This window comes from Perna viridis, chromosome 14 (genome assembly GCF_037379345.1).
Source record: "Perna viridis isolate PV_CMFRI_1.1 ecotype Kerala chromosome 14, ASM3737934v1, whole genome shotgun sequence".
Classification (NCBI taxonomy): domain Eukaryota; kingdom Metazoa; phylum Mollusca; class Bivalvia; order Mytilida; family Mytilidae; genus Perna; species Perna viridis.
Genome location: NC_142458.1, coordinates 17754837 through 17772957, shown reverse-complemented (window position 1 = coordinate 17772957; position 18121 = coordinate 17754837). Strand labels below are relative to the sequence as shown.

Genomic DNA, 18121 nt, shown 5'->3' with positions numbered 1-18121 from the left:
TTTTTTAAATAAAATCCTTTCCTTCGGAGAAAAACAGGTTTTTCACTATAACAGTTATATCGTTATTATTTAGTGGATCAATTGGTTCTATTGTATCGTGAGTAGCTGTTAATTGATTTAAACATTGGGTGTTCATGGTTTCGATTTCACTGAGGCGAAGCAAAATGGACTGAACTGAGTTAATTAATTCATCTGTTCGTAAGGACTTCCTGGCTATATCGATATCTATATCAGACTTAAATGATTTCATTTTGTCATCAATTGTAGGTAAAATATCATTTCTGAGTCTATCATTTCTGAGTCTATCAATTTTCGATTCTTTTCATACTTCCTTGACCTTCCATTATTTCTTTTACGCGATTGACAAGCGATTTAATGGACTTCGTAAGTTCGTCTGCACTGGCCATTTTTGTTTGTTTGCAATCGGGGTGGAGTGTCTCGCCTTCAGAACGTTTCGGCCTTGCTTTTGGAGTTGTTTGCATCACAGTTGATAAATAACACTTTTGTAGACTGTCTCAACATACGAATATCACATTACAAAGTCTTTGTCACAACAAAATTGGAAAAAGAAATCCACAAATTTAAACACCTGAATAATTGTTCACCATTAACTATTAATCGTGAAATGTACCAGCGCATGACAGGGCTGTCTTGACTTAAATGACTCCCTGTAGAATTATATCGGTATGTAGAGGGTACCGTGGTGTAATTACATTTCATTCACTAGGAAAACAATGATAAAGGTGTAATTTTGGGTTTCATATAAAAGTTTTTTTATTTCATGTTTTTATTACTTGTTCAGAATGAATTTTCTGAAGTATGAAATATGAATGACGATAAGCAAAATACTTTCAATTTTTTAAGTTGCAATGTACTTTCAAGAACAGCATGTTTTTCATCAACAATAAAATGATACATCCCAATACTATTTTAAAATATGGTATGAAATTAAAAAGATAAATAATTACTTAATTCCGAAGGTAGGGCTTTTATAGGGGGATTTTAATCGATAAACTTTTCACATTTCAGTTGCTTTACATATTTTATCGATATTTTTTTCTGTATGTCATGTGTTGATTACAAGGGTCATGGATATAATTAATGTGATGGTGAATACGAACTGGAATTAATTTCAAAGCGAAAGAAAATTTACTTTTCACGTTAAAATTTCGCACGTAAAACGTAGTGAGAATGTTACTAAACTTATGTTTTTGTTTACAACTCACTTTCCTGTAAATATAAGTTTGAGATTGAATCGGAGATTATAATGTAAACAGTTGTTATATTAAGATTGTATAATATTATTTCATTATGAACCATATGGTAATAATAAACAGATACAGAGTAAAACTCAAATGTTGAAAACAGAAAGCCATTCAATGTTATATATAGCCAATATTTATAAGTAACTAATGCAAATAGAGAAACGGAGAAGCTTGGGTAGTTGACCTGCAAATAACAAAGTGTATAATACCGACCATGAAAATATCTGAACTTCTTGTTTTGATGAGTCTTTTTCTGAATTATCACAAGTGCATGACAATTCAAAGACAAAATGTTACCTCAGATGAGCACTTCCAAGCTATCGAATCAAGAATTTTAACACTGGAAACAAAATTGGATACTTTGAATTTTTCTTTCACTAAAGGTAAGTGGCGATTTTTTTATGAAAATATTTTCTGTAAATTGGTAAACCGGTTTTTCAATACAGTTTGCTTTGTTCAACTTTATTTGGTATAATTTTTTTTAATTTTGAGATTATTTCATTGGTTTGTCCGAGTTACCTTGCTATAGTTTTCATTATTGATAAAGAATATGACTTGCATAAAAAAAGGAGTTTACTGTGGTAAGTTTAACGAGAAAACAAGTGTGAATGGAAAGTTAGAAAAAAAAAAAAAAAATTTAAAACCCCAACAATAAGGAATATTTATAACAAAAAAAACAAAAAAAAACAAAAAAACCAAAAAAAAAAAAAAAAACCAAAAAAAAACCCCCAAAAAAACCAAACAATTACATCATTTAAACTTAGTTTTTGTGTTTACGCAATGAATTTCTGATCGATAAATACATCTTTTTATTTAAAAAGTGGAAGGATTAACGCTCGTGAATATGTTCAAAAGTAAAAAAAAATCGTAAGGTTAAAACTTGTCAATGATACATTTGTTCCATTGCAGAGAAGGGACCTGTTATGTTCTATGCCTCGATGAAATATTCAACGAGACATCTACAAAAACAATCTATCGTTGTCTTTGAAGACGATATTATAAATATAGGGAACCAATACAATAAGTATGACGGTGTGTTTGTAGCGCCAAAAGATGGAGTCTATCTTTTTTCATGGACAGTGATAAGTTATGACTCTAGCTATGCTGTAACCGAACTTGTTGTTGAAAACAAGGTAATAAGCACTGCTGGAGAAACTGAAAAGGGAACACTTTTAAAATCAGGTTCCATGACTGCGCTATGCCGTATGAAAACAGATGACCATGCATTTATAAGAACGACAAACTATGGAACAGTCCACGTCCTGTACAGTAATGAATATTATCCAAGGTGTTCATTTCTTGGAATGTTTATTAATGCAGAATAAAAAGAGTAATTAACATAAGAGCAATTATTTTCATAAATAAAGTGCGGTGTTTTCGGTTAACGGAAAAGTAACCAATAAACATTAATTTCCAAATCGGAAACATAAAACGACAATTTATAGGACAATTTTAACACGTACAAAAACAAAGGAACATAACGTAACATAACAAAACGATTCATAAAAAACACAATAAAACAAACAAATAAAACATTTAAAACAGTACTGACAAACTGACAAACAAAGCAAAAAAGAAAAAATGAAAACCACGTTCAATATTTGTCGCATATTTACTGACTTTTTGTCAGTGATTTGCTTCTGTTTGAAATAGTGTTATTGTACATGAACTTTTCTTGTTCTAAGTAGTTTGTCGGGTATATTTATATTTATATTTAAAACTACGTATGATGAAAAAAATATGGTAATCAAATAAATGTGAGTTAAATGTGAACCATAGCTTTTTAAATAAGATTAACGATATTTTGTCGGAGGAATCGAGTATTGTCTTTCCCCATTCCTTATTTAATTGAATTATGAAACCACTAATTATCAGAAATCTTTGAATCAAAAGAAAACAATAGTCGTGTCGCTGATCCTGTGTTTCATTTGGAGTTTTTTTTATATAAAATGTAACTATAAAAACGTTAACAAGACCACCTTGCGTTTTTTTTAATTGAATGTCTGTTAAACTAAGGACCTTAACTATAGATTGCTATTTGAGGTTTCTTACTGGAAAGATGTACTTTTTACATGTTTTACGTGTTGGACATTGTGAAAAGGGTCTATAAATACTAATTGTCACTTGACTCACAAATTCCACATCATTTAAAATAGAGGAATATATGTTTATTCTAAATCCGTAGATAATTCCAACATAGACATCAATCGTTAAGTAAACATTTGCAAAAGAAAAAGAGGTCTTCCCAACTACTTGTATTGTGACATTTAATCATTTCTAAAACATTGTCTCGAATAGCCGTTAATTGTTATTGGCTCGATTAATACACGATTTATATACACACACATTGCATTTATACATGTATAGGCGTGCATTAAAGAAGTTGATCCGGGAAAGGCAAAATTTTTCCTCGAAATTTAAGTAGCACTCCAGCAAAGAATCATGCAAAATGTGATTCATGGGTAAAAAGCCTACATATTTTTATTTTTTGAAATGTCATAGTAAACAGAAAATAACATGTGGTTTTTCATATAACCCGTGCTCTTAGGAGATTAAGATTATATAGAATGCACTGTAGATTTCAAAATAAAGGGAGATAATTCTGTAAATGATGCTCATATACAATATAATCTACTGGATTTTCAATGTTGATTATCTCCTAAGAGCCGGCAGATTTGAATGAATAATTACTCATTTCATAGTGTAGACCCATAAAACAACTTAATTACAAAAATAAAAATATGTAGCTTTTTTTGGGGTGTATCATATTTTTCAGATTTCGCATGACAGATACTTAAGTGTTTCTGAAGAAAATGGTTTATTGTGTTTTAACGTGTCATAGTTTTCCTTTCTTTCCTCTTTCGTTTACCCTGGATTTGACTTTTTATAGGCAACTCGGAGGGTGTTTCTAGAAAAGCAGAGGACGCTTACTCTACGGGTGCACCTGGTCCATGCTCCCAGTTTTTAGTGGATTCCGAGTTGCTCATTTGCTTTTGTTACTTTGTATGTATGATTTTAGTTACTTTATGTTCTTTGTTGTGTATCTTTACCAATAACTTTATATTTGTATCTAGGTGTACAATCTTTTTTGGAAAAAAGCAATGATGTATAATGTTTTTAAGTTGGGATTTTAACTGAGTATGGGGAATAGAAGTATACAGTGTTGAAAAATTTTAATGCTCTTATATTCTGATAATAGTCTTGAACGGATCGTCTCCAAAAGATCTTTCTAATTTTTAGGATCCACATTGAATTAATATCACTACGGGAGTAACAAGTGTTGTGATAGGACTGCAGACCCTCTTTGACAGCTGTGAGTGTAGAAGTTAAAAGATTTGAAAGAGGTTTGGTGGTACATTTTGCAGATCCAGCTATGTAACATTGTTTGTATGGATTCTTGTGGAGTTTAGGAATCCAGTACATAGACGGTAAGTCACAATTCTCTCCCCTGGTAGAGAGAAACAAACCAACCGTTCTTCAGTAATCGATGAGGAAACCCTCACATTACAAACCGGCTAGTGCAGGCTGCAGCTGGTTCAAAAACAACATTTTCCATAGGTTCAGCGAAATTGTGCCCTTATATACTCCAGCAACAAAATTTAAACTAAAAGTGAAGACCAAAAAGTGCATATAGAGGCAAAAAATTCCTGACTTAGGACAGACGCAAAACATGAGGCAGGAAGAAAGTACAATGATGGTTCATGGTATGATGATTTCGTATCGGGAGCCGACATTGCTGGTTCATGGTATGGTGACTGTTCACATGTACCGAATGCCAACCCTACTGATTCATGTTATGATTACTTTATTCCGGAGGCCAACGTTGTTGTCTCTGGACCGGTAGACAGCATTGATAATATCATTGTATCATGACTTTTAAACTGAAGTGTATATACTATAGTAAATTATTTAATATCTAAAAAAGACAAACGGCCAACAACAAAATGAAAGTAACACATATTGGTTATCCATGTATTTGTGTCTATTTGTAAGTAAAATGAAAATATATAGTATTAACATCCTCCTAGATTACATAAATCGTCTTTGCAGCATCGATGGCATAGTATACCCCTTTTCTTTCCTATCAACGAAAACGCATTACAAATCTGTAAAAAAAATATCAATGAAAGAGACATGAATATTGTGAACAGATATACTGGATCGATTTTGATTTTGAGGTGGCGTGAAAATTACTGATGTTCAAATATTTTAAATTAAGTGAACAAATATAACTCCATTTTAAAAATTGATGCACCAAAATCCAAAACAAAATGAAATTGTACTGCTTACAAATTGCCTTTTTTAACTATGAAAACACACTTACCACGGTTCTTCCACAACTAGCTGTGTAATATACTTCCCCATTAACATTTGATGGCGAAGAGTGTATCATACATTCCTGCAAATAACAACCATTGCCACGTAAGTACATACACTAAAGGATTTTTCGCACGAGGAATTTTCTAAAATTTTGTTGTTACACCCTTATGTCAATTTCCCATTCACTCAGTCAACTGGATTTTGCTACAACTTTGATAACATAAACTTGATGAGACAAACTTGTTTAAAAGTGTCGATCATATAATTACCCAGGAAAAATATTGATATATTTAACATTAAGTTTGACTAACCAAAAATATATTAGTTTGATGCTATGTATTAAGATACCGTGTAGTGGCCGCAGAATTCCTTAAACCATGCATATGTATGCAAGTGACAGTCTTTATAAATATAAAATAACAGGTGATTTTAGGCATTGCAAAACCCTGCTATTATTCACTTCAGGGAAAAAGTTATAGACAAAAAGATAATTCTCTGATTGTCGCATGTCTAATATTAGAATTATAAACAAGTATATTTTTACATTAATTGGCACTTTGCAAGAGATGTCGCCCGAAATATTGTTGATTTTGGACGGATGTTTCTGTATGGCTGTCTCCCCAAATAGAGATCTGTATGCATTTGTATTATATATATATATTGCAATTGGGGTCTATTGGCAACAATTTGATTTATGGTAAATTATATGACATATCTGGATTCTTCGATTCATTTTTTTCATACATACATGTATCATTATTTGTATAATAAATGATGTTTATATATTTTACTGCATAAATACTACAATGCATTATTATACCTCATCCCTTCCACATGTCTCTATGTTATTGCAGGCAGTATCAGTAGACATCGTGTGGCAGTTGTAACATATAGGTCCTCTTTTACTTTTTGATGGGTAATCTGGAAATCAAAACAAGTATAGGTATAAGTATTTCCTTAAGTTAAAAATAGCATGGCATATCCATGGTAAGCTCCAAAAGAAACAAACAACAACATAACAAACAAAACAAAACAAAACAAAAAGATAAATATGTATTGTGAACGTGGAAATTATTTTGATAAGCAATTTCAATAGCCTACATGTGTTTGATTAACTTAAATTCTTTTAAGGATACATAACATTTTATCCATGTTTATGTAAAGCATTGTACAGAATTATTACACCTCATCTTGAGTATCGAATGGGACTGATGATCTTTAATTACATATGGTTATCTGTTGAAATTTCGTGTATATGCAGTAATTTCATTTAGTCTGTTTCACGTCAAAGTTCATTTCTAATACCTGATAAATTCGACAAATCAGACAATAAAGCAGAAATTATACATCCAAACAAACTGATAAAAATATCTGTTATGTAAGTATTTTTTTGTTCAATCAAATGATTTTAATAACACTATGCTCACAGAAAAAAAGATAAGCTGCATTGAAATAATTGAACATTTCAATTTTCCCTTTTCAGAAATAATCTTTTGAATGTTCTGAGATTTGATGATAGCGAAAAACTTTTAGCAAAGAAACGTTTGTTGTTTTGTTTTTTAAATCACCATTTTGTTCCCCTTAAAGTGCAATACAAAAATGCAATTAATTTTTAATTGAGTCAATCAACGGATTCAATCTCGAAACATTAAAATGAGATTTTGAATCATTTTAATGTAACGTAATTCAAAGGTTTTTTTAATGAACTCGTTACAAGTAATCAATTTCTTCACCACAATTTAAGAACATCGTCAACGTAAGTATGTAAAAAATATAATAGTTTTTCCTCAGGAAAAACGATTTTGTAGACACCTTAATTTGGTTGACCTTTTTTTTTTTTAAATATTTACTATAAACTGAAGCAGTGTAAAGTAAAAAAAAGTAAAGTGCATATTTCACTAGATCTTTATGTCGAACACTTCTTGTTTATTGGTTGCTGTTTTTTCAGACTAAGTCTTTATATATGTAGACAAATCTTTACAAATTAAACCTATGACCTAAGAATGATGTGGATCTGATTTCATACAAAAAGTGATCTGCTACGTAAATACGAATACCTTTAAAATATGGGATAATTCAGCTCTCAAAAAGGGTTAGACCATGTATACTTATACATTAAACGACATCGAACTTACGCTAGATAAAATCGAAAAGGTCCCTCTAATTCATTTTATCATTCTTTTATAAGTTATACATACCAAGAGCATCACACCCAAAAGAGTTACACAAGTTTCTGTCATCACAACACTTGTCACATGTCTTGTTTGTACTTCTTTTACCTATGTTTGGCATCAATGGTCCGGTATCCGTGCATAGCTAAATAAATTAGGAACAAATTGGCTTGACAGACACACTATGTGATCTTGAATAAAGTAAAAGCATAATCAAGAAAAGTGATTCTAAAATGAGAAATGATAAACTAGCATAGCTATTTGATTTGAATAATTGTAATTTTATTTCAAATTTATTGAAAAGGATATACGTAACACTTTGCAGTGAAACAAAACGTCAAACTTTATAAATATAATGTAAGCAAACCTTTTTAACAAAAAAAAATGAAGACTAATTCGTTCATCATGTATCTAATGTACGTTGATTTACAATCTCACCTAAGAATCAGATACTGCGTGAAACATGGTATGAAAACATCCCATCAAGAATAATCAAGGAAACCAAGGTTATAATAGTAATCAAAATAATGTAATCTAGGGACAAAGACTACACATGGAAAACAGACTTACACAACAAGGAGCATAAAGTTACTAAAATCATACATACAAAGTAACAAAAGCATGAATGAGAACTCGGACTCAACTAAAAATTGGGAGCATGATGAGCGTCTTCTTTACTAGAAAAACCCGCCGAGTTACTCATAAAAAGTCATGCCCGGGGTAGACAAACGAGGAAAGGAAAACTATGACACATTGAATAAATCAGTTTTTATAGCGCAGGTAGATACACCATAACGATCCACGAGTTCATGGTGACGACCATAAAACTTCTGTAGTGATGAATTCTATATTATAGCAACATAATCCTGTTCCAGAAGCTTATTTGTTATAATTCTAGCCCGATACAAAAAGTAAAAAAGTCTGTGTATTTTCGGCAAGCTCTGGCATAACGTTTGAGTTGGATATAAACACGCCATATGCGGGTGCTGAAGGGATGTTGCCACAGATGAAAAAAAATATACATGAAAAGTCATCACGTTTGTCGTAAAGTTTGGTCAATAGTTTTCCTTTACCATCGATTTCTAAGTGTAAGTCATGATATGAAGCTGACTTCGCAGTATAGTATCTGTAGTATCCTTTATCTCAAGTTCTTTGGGGTAGATGCGATGTATCAAATCTCAGAAATTAGAATAGTTTAAAGTTTGAAAGTTTACTTTGACTATTTGCACTATAATTATTTCCCATATTATTTTTGTTTACAAATTGAATAATATTTTAATTGATATCAAATAGTTGTCTATTCATATAGAGAAGTCATCATTGAGTCAAATTATATTTTCAGATCGGTGTTTTTTTTTTATTTACTTTTTTCCATACTCTTAAAGTATTACACTTAAAATATCTTTTTCATAGACACTTACAATAGTAAAAAATTACAAAATAAAATACTAAAATAAAATAAATAAATAAATAAAAAAACAAAACAAAACAAAAACAAAAACATTATTCCTGCCATTCATTTCCTTGCCAAAAAGTCCCGATCCAACGGTTTAGATATACCAGTACCTGCACCGATTTTGCAGTGGGATTTGGGTACATATTATGCACAAGATGCATTTAACTCACAAAATATCAGTGTGACCGAAACGTTTCTGATACTAATAGAAAGATAAATGGGTTAAAGCACTTGGAGCCATAGAAGATTATCAATGCAGAATTTTCGATAAAACAAATAAAATCAAAACAAACAAAGAAACAAAGAAACTAAAACAAAAACAAAAATATAATAAAAAAAATAATAATAAAACCCCAAAAAGTACGATTTGTTAATTTGAAGTGAAAGAGTACATACAATATATTTGGAATGCTATTATTTTGATGATTTAATCTCAACTAATATGTTAATAATCATATACATACGCATGTATCATACTTTCCTATACTTTTTCTGAGCTCTTTTAAGAGATTCATTATTTCTACAGATTAATTCAAATTACAGCCTTCTGTTAAAATGCTAAAAATTTACCTTTTTGTCTCTACATCCCAAATCGTAATAAACATTTCCATCTGGATAAACTGTTTTCTCCACGTAACATGCCTACAAAAATACCCCTTGGTTGACAAATAACGTCATAGAGCTAGGTAGGTACTTTAGAAAACCAAATGTCATTCTAATAACAGACAATGTAGATTGTCAGATTTTTAGTAACAGTTGTTTTTAGGTATTAGGGGCATTTCTTTAATGAAGTGCCGCATGTCATGGTCAAATTTGGACTACATTCATCTTTTATTAATGTTTGTTATGTTGTGTGAAGTGACATAATTTTATACAATTTCATTAAATTTAATTCATAGAAGTGGAAAATAGTCACTCAATTAGCTTTACGTGAAAATTGGCTGTATGCCAAGTTTCAGAAAATAGAAGACAGTTTTCATATGACTTGCCATTGATAATCAAAAAGCCTATACAAGCTAAAATAATGCTTAAAATTATCATTGTTGCAATCAAAAGGTAGAAACTGTATTATATTTATATGCTATAAAGTTTCATGATGGGCATTTAATATGTTCATGTTTTTTTTTTGGTTTTTTTTCAACATGTAAAATAGAAGTATTTTTGGTGAAAATGGGACAATTCTTAAGCGATTTATTCAGCCATAATGCAAGATATATAATAACACCTATTCAAATTTTATATCAGAACTACAGAAATATTTGATTTCGAACCAATTAAACACAACATAAAACTCACTGAAAACAATTTTCTTAAAACCCACATGTATGGTACGATGTAGTCCAGTGCACTGGAAGACGTTTTCTTCCCCTGCCTATTTTTTTTTAGTTTAAAGGGACTTATTCATAAATACCTACTGACATGAATTGGAATGTGTTCGTGCTTTGTCAGCAATTTACATCATTTATTAGAATAATACTATCACTAGAACATTTATATTATAGTGATGTATATATCTTGATTAAAAATATTATTAAGAATGGAAAATATTAAAATTTTAGTTCTTTACTTACATTTGAAAATGAAATAGAATTACAACACAGTGGCATATACATGGATACATGCTTATTATATTTGATATATAAATGTATGTACATGTGCATGTATTTTTAATCAAAAACCTAAATGCTGAGTACATATAATAAGGTATCAAACTATACACTAGTTGTGCATGCTTTAAACTTGGGTTTTATAGTACTCCCTCTTTTAAATTGATTGATACCTGTTCAAAATGTGCGTTTGGAGTAAATCTGTTTCATGAAAAACAGTATAAAGCCCTTGTTTTTTTCTGTTCTAGGTGAAGAAGCTTAAATACATTTATCCAAGTGATTAGCTTGGAACTGATACAGACCCTGACATGGGTCATGATTGATGCACTTCAAGTATTGCAGAAGATGATGGAGGAAATACATTGTAACCGCACACCTCTGACCTGGCTAAGCACCAAATGGACAATCATTCAAGATTTTTTATTAACTTAAATATGTACATGTATAATGACTATCTGCTATCTAGGATAAATTGCTGCTGCCTTACAGATGTTTTACAATAATTAAAGAAAAACTGCAAGTGCTAAAAATCATCAACTCTTGAAAGCTACATTCTGTTGATTATCTACCCACATGCTTAATATCAAAAGGCTACAGCTATTTGTACATTTGGAAAGATACAAGAATAATCATATTTACAGCAGGGACACAATTTGTTACATTAGAAACAGCAAAATTGAACACCAAAGTTTACCTAAAGGTCAAAGTTCTAGGTCAATTGTCAAACACAAACTATCGTTTTCTTATTTTCACGCCTCCATCAAATCTTGGCTACTTTAAGGTGTCCTTTTATTGTCATATCTGAAATGCGCAGTATGAACTGCTGTCAAGTTACTATACATAGGTGCGTCTAATTGGGTATAAACAATTCAGCTTGTTAAAAGTGTTATTTAGGAAATACAGGGCATTAAAATGTGGTAAAAATGATAATTTTCTAAATGTTGGCATTTGGTCAAAATTCAAGGTCAAATATTTTTTTCCAGTTATTATTAGAATCTGTATATGCGTTTTGTTTAATAGAGTTGAATATACTTAGCTCAAAACATTGGTTTGGAAGAGGGCAATTATAGGCCTAATACTTAACTTTAGATCTCAACCATGAGTTTTTCAAGGGAATTTCCGTAAAACAAAATGGCGGCCATATCTCCACCATCTTTAATTAAAAAAAATATGTTTTGCAATTATGAGTTTCTCTTGGAGTCCTACCAGATACACTAGTTTCTATGTTTCTATAATTGCTAATATCACTTCCGGACGGTCTTGCATGGTTTTCTCTCTTAAATATCAAAATTAAAACTGTGTAGCCTTTTTTGAGGGTGTATCATATATTACATAATTTGCATGATTCTTACAAAGACTGCTACTTAAGAGTGTCATTCTTGTGAAAAATTAAAATTGCAATTAGCATACCAATAACAAGAACAATATCTATATTAATAATAATACCTCTCCAGTTGAACAATGTACAACATGTTTACATTCACGTGGTATAGGTGTTTGCGAGCATGTCAGACAGGTCAAACCGGAAGCTGTTTAAACAAACAAATGAAAACAAAATACATTAAAAAAAACACAGTTGATAGTATTTATTACAGATCAGATGTGATTGCTTAAAGCTTATGTTCATTTTAATTCTAAAAATTGTTTTATTAAAGAATTATAATAATAGAAAGAAGGAAACACAAGTATAGATAAGAACCAATATAACGGAAATAAAGACAATACAAACATACATAAGGAACTCGTACATTCGCTATATGAATGCACAATATTTATAAAAAAATGTAAATGTATCTAATAAAATCAGAATTACACGTTGATAACACGTACCTGCACCAAGTATTGAACTTAAAGTCACTACAAAGGAAGTAGCAACCACAACTGAAACGGGAAAAGACAGAGATGTTACAAAAGAATCGAAACAAGATGTTGCACACTATATCGTATTATACATAACTTAAACAATCCTAAGTCGAAAAATAAGCAGGAAGTAGAGGCGCGACGAATAAAATACGGAAAACCACGGTACCTGTCATCACGAAAAAACAATTATAAAAAAAATCAAAGTGCATTACCTACAATACATGCTGTTTGGTAACTTGACATTACGCACTAATTACTACGTCGACCAAAAAACACGATTTAGAAAAGGAATTAGGCAAACCTCCTCGTATTCGTCAAACGAAGGGTAAACGTAAGTAAATGTTATACAAGTTCAGTTAGAAAGGTTAATCAAGGGAACAAAGGTTATAGCGGTACTCTAAATAATGTAATCCAGGGACATAGACATGTCAAACAGATCTACACAACAAAAAACATAAAATAACTAAAATCATACATACAACGTAACAAAAGCAAATGAGCAACTCGGACTCCAATAAAAACTGGGACCCGGTGCACCGGTAGGGTGAGCGTCCTCTGCTTTCCTAGAAACAACCGCCGAGTTGCTGATAAAAAGTCAAGCCCGGGATAGGCAAACGAGGAAAGGAAAACTATGACCCTTTGAGTAATTCAGTTTTCATGGTGCCGATGGATACACCATAACGATCTACGAGTTCATGGTGGCAACCATAAAACTTCTGTAGTGATGACTTCAAACTTGTAGCAACATAACCCTGTTCCAGAAGCCTATTTGTTAGATTCTAGTGCGATACAAAAAAGTAAAAAGTCTGCGTATTTTCGGCAAGCTCTGGCATAATGTGCGAGTTGTGATATGAACACTCCATACACAGGTGCTGAAGGCATGTTGCCACAGAAGAAAGGAAAGTTGACAATTCTGAATGAAAAGTCATCACGTTTGTCATAAAGTTTGGTCAATAGTTGTCCATTATCATCGATTTCTAAATGTAGGTCAAGATATGAGGCTGACTTCAAAGTGTCTGTAGTATCATTTATCTCAAGTTCTTTTGGGTAGATGCGATGCATCAAATCCCCGAAATTAGGATTGTTTAAAGATAATGCGTCATATATATATAGAGGAAACTCAGTTCAAAGCAAGCGATATTATTTCTTTCGGATAAGATCACCTATAAAGGCAGCCTCAAGAGTCAATAGTCCAGAGTGAACGAAAAAAGTTAGCAAGTGAAGGAGCACAATTTGGTCCCATTGGAATGCCGATCGTTTGTTGAAAAACACGTTCACCACACTGGACAAATATGTCGTCGATAAAAAATTCCAGCATTTTGTAAACATCTTCCTCTGTATATTTGGAAGATGATTTGGAATTATTTTGTACAAAGAGTGAGGAATCTCTACACAAATCTATATATTTGTATCTAGGTGTACCATCTTTTTTTGGAAAAACAACGATGTATAATGTTTTTAAGTCTGGATTTTAACTAAATATGGGGATAGAAGTATACAGTGTTAAAAAATCATAGCTTTTAATGCTATTATATTCAGATAATGGTCTTGAACTGATCATCTCCAAAAGATCTTTCGAATTTTTCAGGATCCACATTGAATTAATACCACTACGGTAGTAACGGGGGAACCATTTTATTTTATATATTTTTTTTGAATAATCCAAAAATAAACTTTTTTGAAAGGCTCTTACAGTGTACATGGTAAAAGAAGAACCAAGATTCTAACGTAAATCAAAAGAACTCAATCCAGGGACAAGGACAGACATGGTTACAGACACACACAGGAAAGAACTCAAAACAACAAGAATAACACGCACAATGAAACAAAAGTAAATAAGCAACTCGGACTCCTCAAAATTGACATCACGAACCAGGTGTTTTGGTAAGATAAGCGTCCTCTGCTTTTCTAACTACATCCGCTGAGTTGCCCATAAACAGGCAATTTTGGGGAAGGCTTGTTTCAGTCTTGTTGAATTAAAACTTGTTCCAGGAGCCTAATTTTAACGCACTGGACAAGCTCTGGCACATCGTATGGGTTAATTATGTTAGATATTGACACAGATAAAAAGAAAGTTTACAGTATGGAATGGAAAGTTATCGTGTCTGACGTACAGTTTGGTCAAATGTTTTGCTTTTTCATCAATCTTTAAGTGTAGGTCAAGAAATGAGGCTTACTTCAAATATCTGCATTATCCTTAAGCTCCATCGCAGTACATTTTGGGGTAGATGCAATATACAAAATCCTCGAAACTAGTATTGTTGACAAAAAATAACACTAAAATCTAAAATCGTAAAATGAATAGCAATCTTTGAAATTGTTAAATGTGTTTTGTTTTGTGACCATACACATTCTTGGTCATGGCCATCTTATCACATATTAAAACATAGCATAACTGTACTTACCAATAACACTGCATCTTAATTGTAAGCATGTTATATGACTTTTCATTGTCTCTGATTTGGGTCGTAAAGTAAAATTTCTTATCAGAATGTACTTTGACCCGTGTAAACTTAACCGTATATAATACAGCATTAGCACAATCACTTACTTACTATGGCTTCCTTCAGTGTATGTTCAAGAAAATTTTAAGTTATCATTATTACATTTAAAACATTCTCAGTTAAATTGATATAAATATAAACTATACGCAATATAAGAATATTACTCATATTCAAATGCTAAGGCAGCTCAGGATAATTTTAAATCATTCTATAATGAGATTAGAGAATTATTACATCTTTCCCATGTGTCTGAGATTTTCTAATCTTGCATAACAAAACCTGGTGTTTTTTTTCACTTTAATTTTGTATTCCTATCAACATTTGGAATCGGAATGACCTACATTTACCTATTGGTCATACTATTTCGATGTGTCTAGTGATAAATCAGCATAAAGGTAAATTATAGGTCACTTCACAACATAAAGAAAAATCAGCAGGAAATAATAAATCATCGGTTCGCTCATTTTTTTGCACTAATATTAAAACGCATACTGGAAAAATATGACTATCCATTGCGGCTATTTTAAATTTACCATATTTTTATGAGAAAGTGCACTTTTTTCTGTCTCAAACCGTTGGTCAGGTAAGAGACTCTCACAGCTAAAAACACATTTTCTTTTTCTCTAGTTAGATGCTATTATTGCCGTGGATTTACAATGTCAAAACTTTTGACAAATATGATGCAAACCCGCTAACCAAGTGGCGACTCATAACCTTAGAAACGCTTTTTACGGATATATGTTTTGATCCACCCGTATTTGGTCTAGAAACTGTCTGAGACGTTATGTTTCTTCTTGTGGCAGGATGGATGTTTAAAAATGAATATGTTATCTATTTGGCATTATTTTTACAAATCCATCAATGTTAATACATGTATATATATATATTTCTTTTTAATAAAATCGCTTTTAAAACATAACGACAACAATCATTTCTGGCGACTGGGTTAATTTTTAATCCGTAAAAAAATCTTAAATTAGTATTTAAGTTTTGATGCATATCCATCTGGTATGTTTTGTTTTGGATTTTGACAAAATGTTGTTTTTTTTAATTCCATTAGGCGTCTTGCTTAATAATGTATTACGTTTCTATTTCTCTGAATATTTTTAATGCATTTTAACGCTGTTCACCGTCATTGGAATCTAGTTTATGCCCGAAATATTTAGTTGAGCTCCTATACTTTTATTACTTTTCACATGTGATTTTGGTTATTCTGCCACAAAACACTAGGGTGCTACAGACAGCCTCATATCATACCCACACTTAGATATCTATGATTACAGAAACATATTTAATGAATTATACGACAAACGCGATGACTTTTCAATCTGTTTTGTCAACTTGCCTTTCACCAAAATTCCTTCAGCACTTACGTAGGTAGTTTCCATATCAATTTTAACCCGGGATCACATTCATTGGTATTAAAGTGAGCTGCCTAAGATGTCAGCGAAGGAATAATCAAGCGAACAAAGATTCGAGCAGAAATCAAAATAATGCATTATTAGGAAAAGCACTACAGAGGAAAGATACACACAAAATACGAATTAAAAAATATAGAAAGAGTAATCAACGGAACCAGGATTCTACTTGAAATCAAGAGAATGTCACCCAGGGACAATTTCCAGACATAAGAAGAGCAAATTTTCAACACCAATGACATCCGTCATATTATAAGTAAGTTAAATCCCGGCTACTATCAAGTTCGGCGTGTTTCTTATCCGGAAGACGTGAAATCACTGCCGAGAGCCGAATTGTAAAAAGTTTAGCGCTATACAAAATGTCGGCATAATTACGGCAAGCTCTGGCAAAATGTATGCGTTGTGACATGACAACTCTATACGCATGTGCTGAATAGATATTGCCATAGCTGAAAAGAAAATTGAGAATTTTGAATGAAAAGTCATCACGCTTGTCGTAAAGTTTGGTCAATAGAAAACAGACACACACAACAAAAAACATAAAATTACCAGAGTAATACATACTAAGTGACACAAGTAAATGAGTATTCCGGACTCTTGGGCATGAACAAGGTGCACCGGTAGGGTAAGCAACCTCTGATTTGTAGAAACATACACCGAGTTCCTCATAGAAATACAAGTCCAGGATAGACGAAAGAGAAAGGGGAAACTATCACACGTTGACAAAACAAATTCAGTAATCATGGTGCAGATGGATACACCGTAACGATCTACGAGTTCATAATGCCGTCCATAAAACTTCTGTAGTAATGACTAAAATCTTGTAGCAATATAATCTTGTTCCAGAAGCCTATTCGTGAGTAGTCTAGGGCGATACAAGTATGAAAACTCTTTACGCTGGTGATAAAGGCATATTGCCACAAATGAAAGGAAATTTGACAACACGGAATGAAAAATTACGTTTGTCGTATGGTCAATAGTTTTCATTTACCATCAGTCTTCAAGTGTATGTCAAGATATATATCTGACTTTACAATGTCTGTAGTATCATTTATTTCAAGTTCTTTGAGGTGAAGATACAATGAAACAAATCCCCGAAACTGGACTTGTTTAACGAAACACATCATCTGTATAACTGAGATTAAATGATTTTCTAAACTATGAGCTTTTAAGTCTGCCTCATACGAGTGCTGGAAAAGTCTACACGCATTGTGTGTATCAAATACATTTTGCATACAAGTTAAAACTGTCAACTTTAATTTCGTAATAGGTGTAGACCTATTTGGGCATGATGGAACACATTTCCTCTAGAATCTTGGTTGTCTTGATTTCTCTTCCATATTTGTTAATCTATTTGTCATCTTTTCAAATCATTTGATTCGCAGTTTTTGTGTCCATACTTTTTGTCAAAATTGCTTTTTATTCTTGGAATCATCTACATATTGTTTTACGATTGAATTCATTTATTTTGTCGATTTTGTTACGTGTGTTGAACAATCTCAGTGCATTATCGGATG

General features: G+C 31.9%; 2 protein-coding genes across 3 annotated transcripts; one reads left to right on the top strand and one right to left on the bottom strand.

Annotated features, from left to right (window-relative positions):
• The first annotated feature begins 1364 nt into the window (after nt 1–1364).
• Nucleotides 1365–2608, top strand: LOC148598461 (uncharacterized). The gene is made up of 2 exons (XM_088561119.1): nt 1365–1648; nt 2175–2608. Exons 1-2 carry the CDS (start codon nt 1480–1482, stop codon nt 2588–2590), a joined length of 585 nt encoding a protein of 194 aa, XP_088417245.1. The 5' UTR covers nt 1365–1479; the 3' UTR covers nt 2591–2608.
• Nucleotides 2609–5223: 2615 nt separating this feature from the next.
• LOC148598460 (uncharacterized) lies at nt 5224–15178 on the bottom strand. 2 transcript variants are annotated; one of them, XM_088560904.1, is made up of 8 exons: nt 15088–15178; nt 12650–12700; nt 12266–12348; nt 9783–9854; nt 7784–7901; nt 6406–6506; nt 5590–5664; nt 5224–5346 (listed from the first exon to the last, which is right to left on the bottom strand). In XM_088560904.1, exons 1-8 carry the CDS (start codon nt 15131–15133, stop codon nt 5290–5292), a joined length of 603 nt encoding a protein of 200 aa, XP_088417030.1. In that variant the 5' UTR covers nt 15134–15178; the 3' UTR covers nt 5224–5289. The 2 variants fall into 2 exon arrangements, with proteins under 2 accessions (XP_088417030.1, XP_088417029.1); XM_088560903.1 differs by having other exon boundaries at nt 5224–5371; nt 15088–15177.
• Between the last annotated feature and the right edge of the window lie 2943 nt (nt 15179–18121).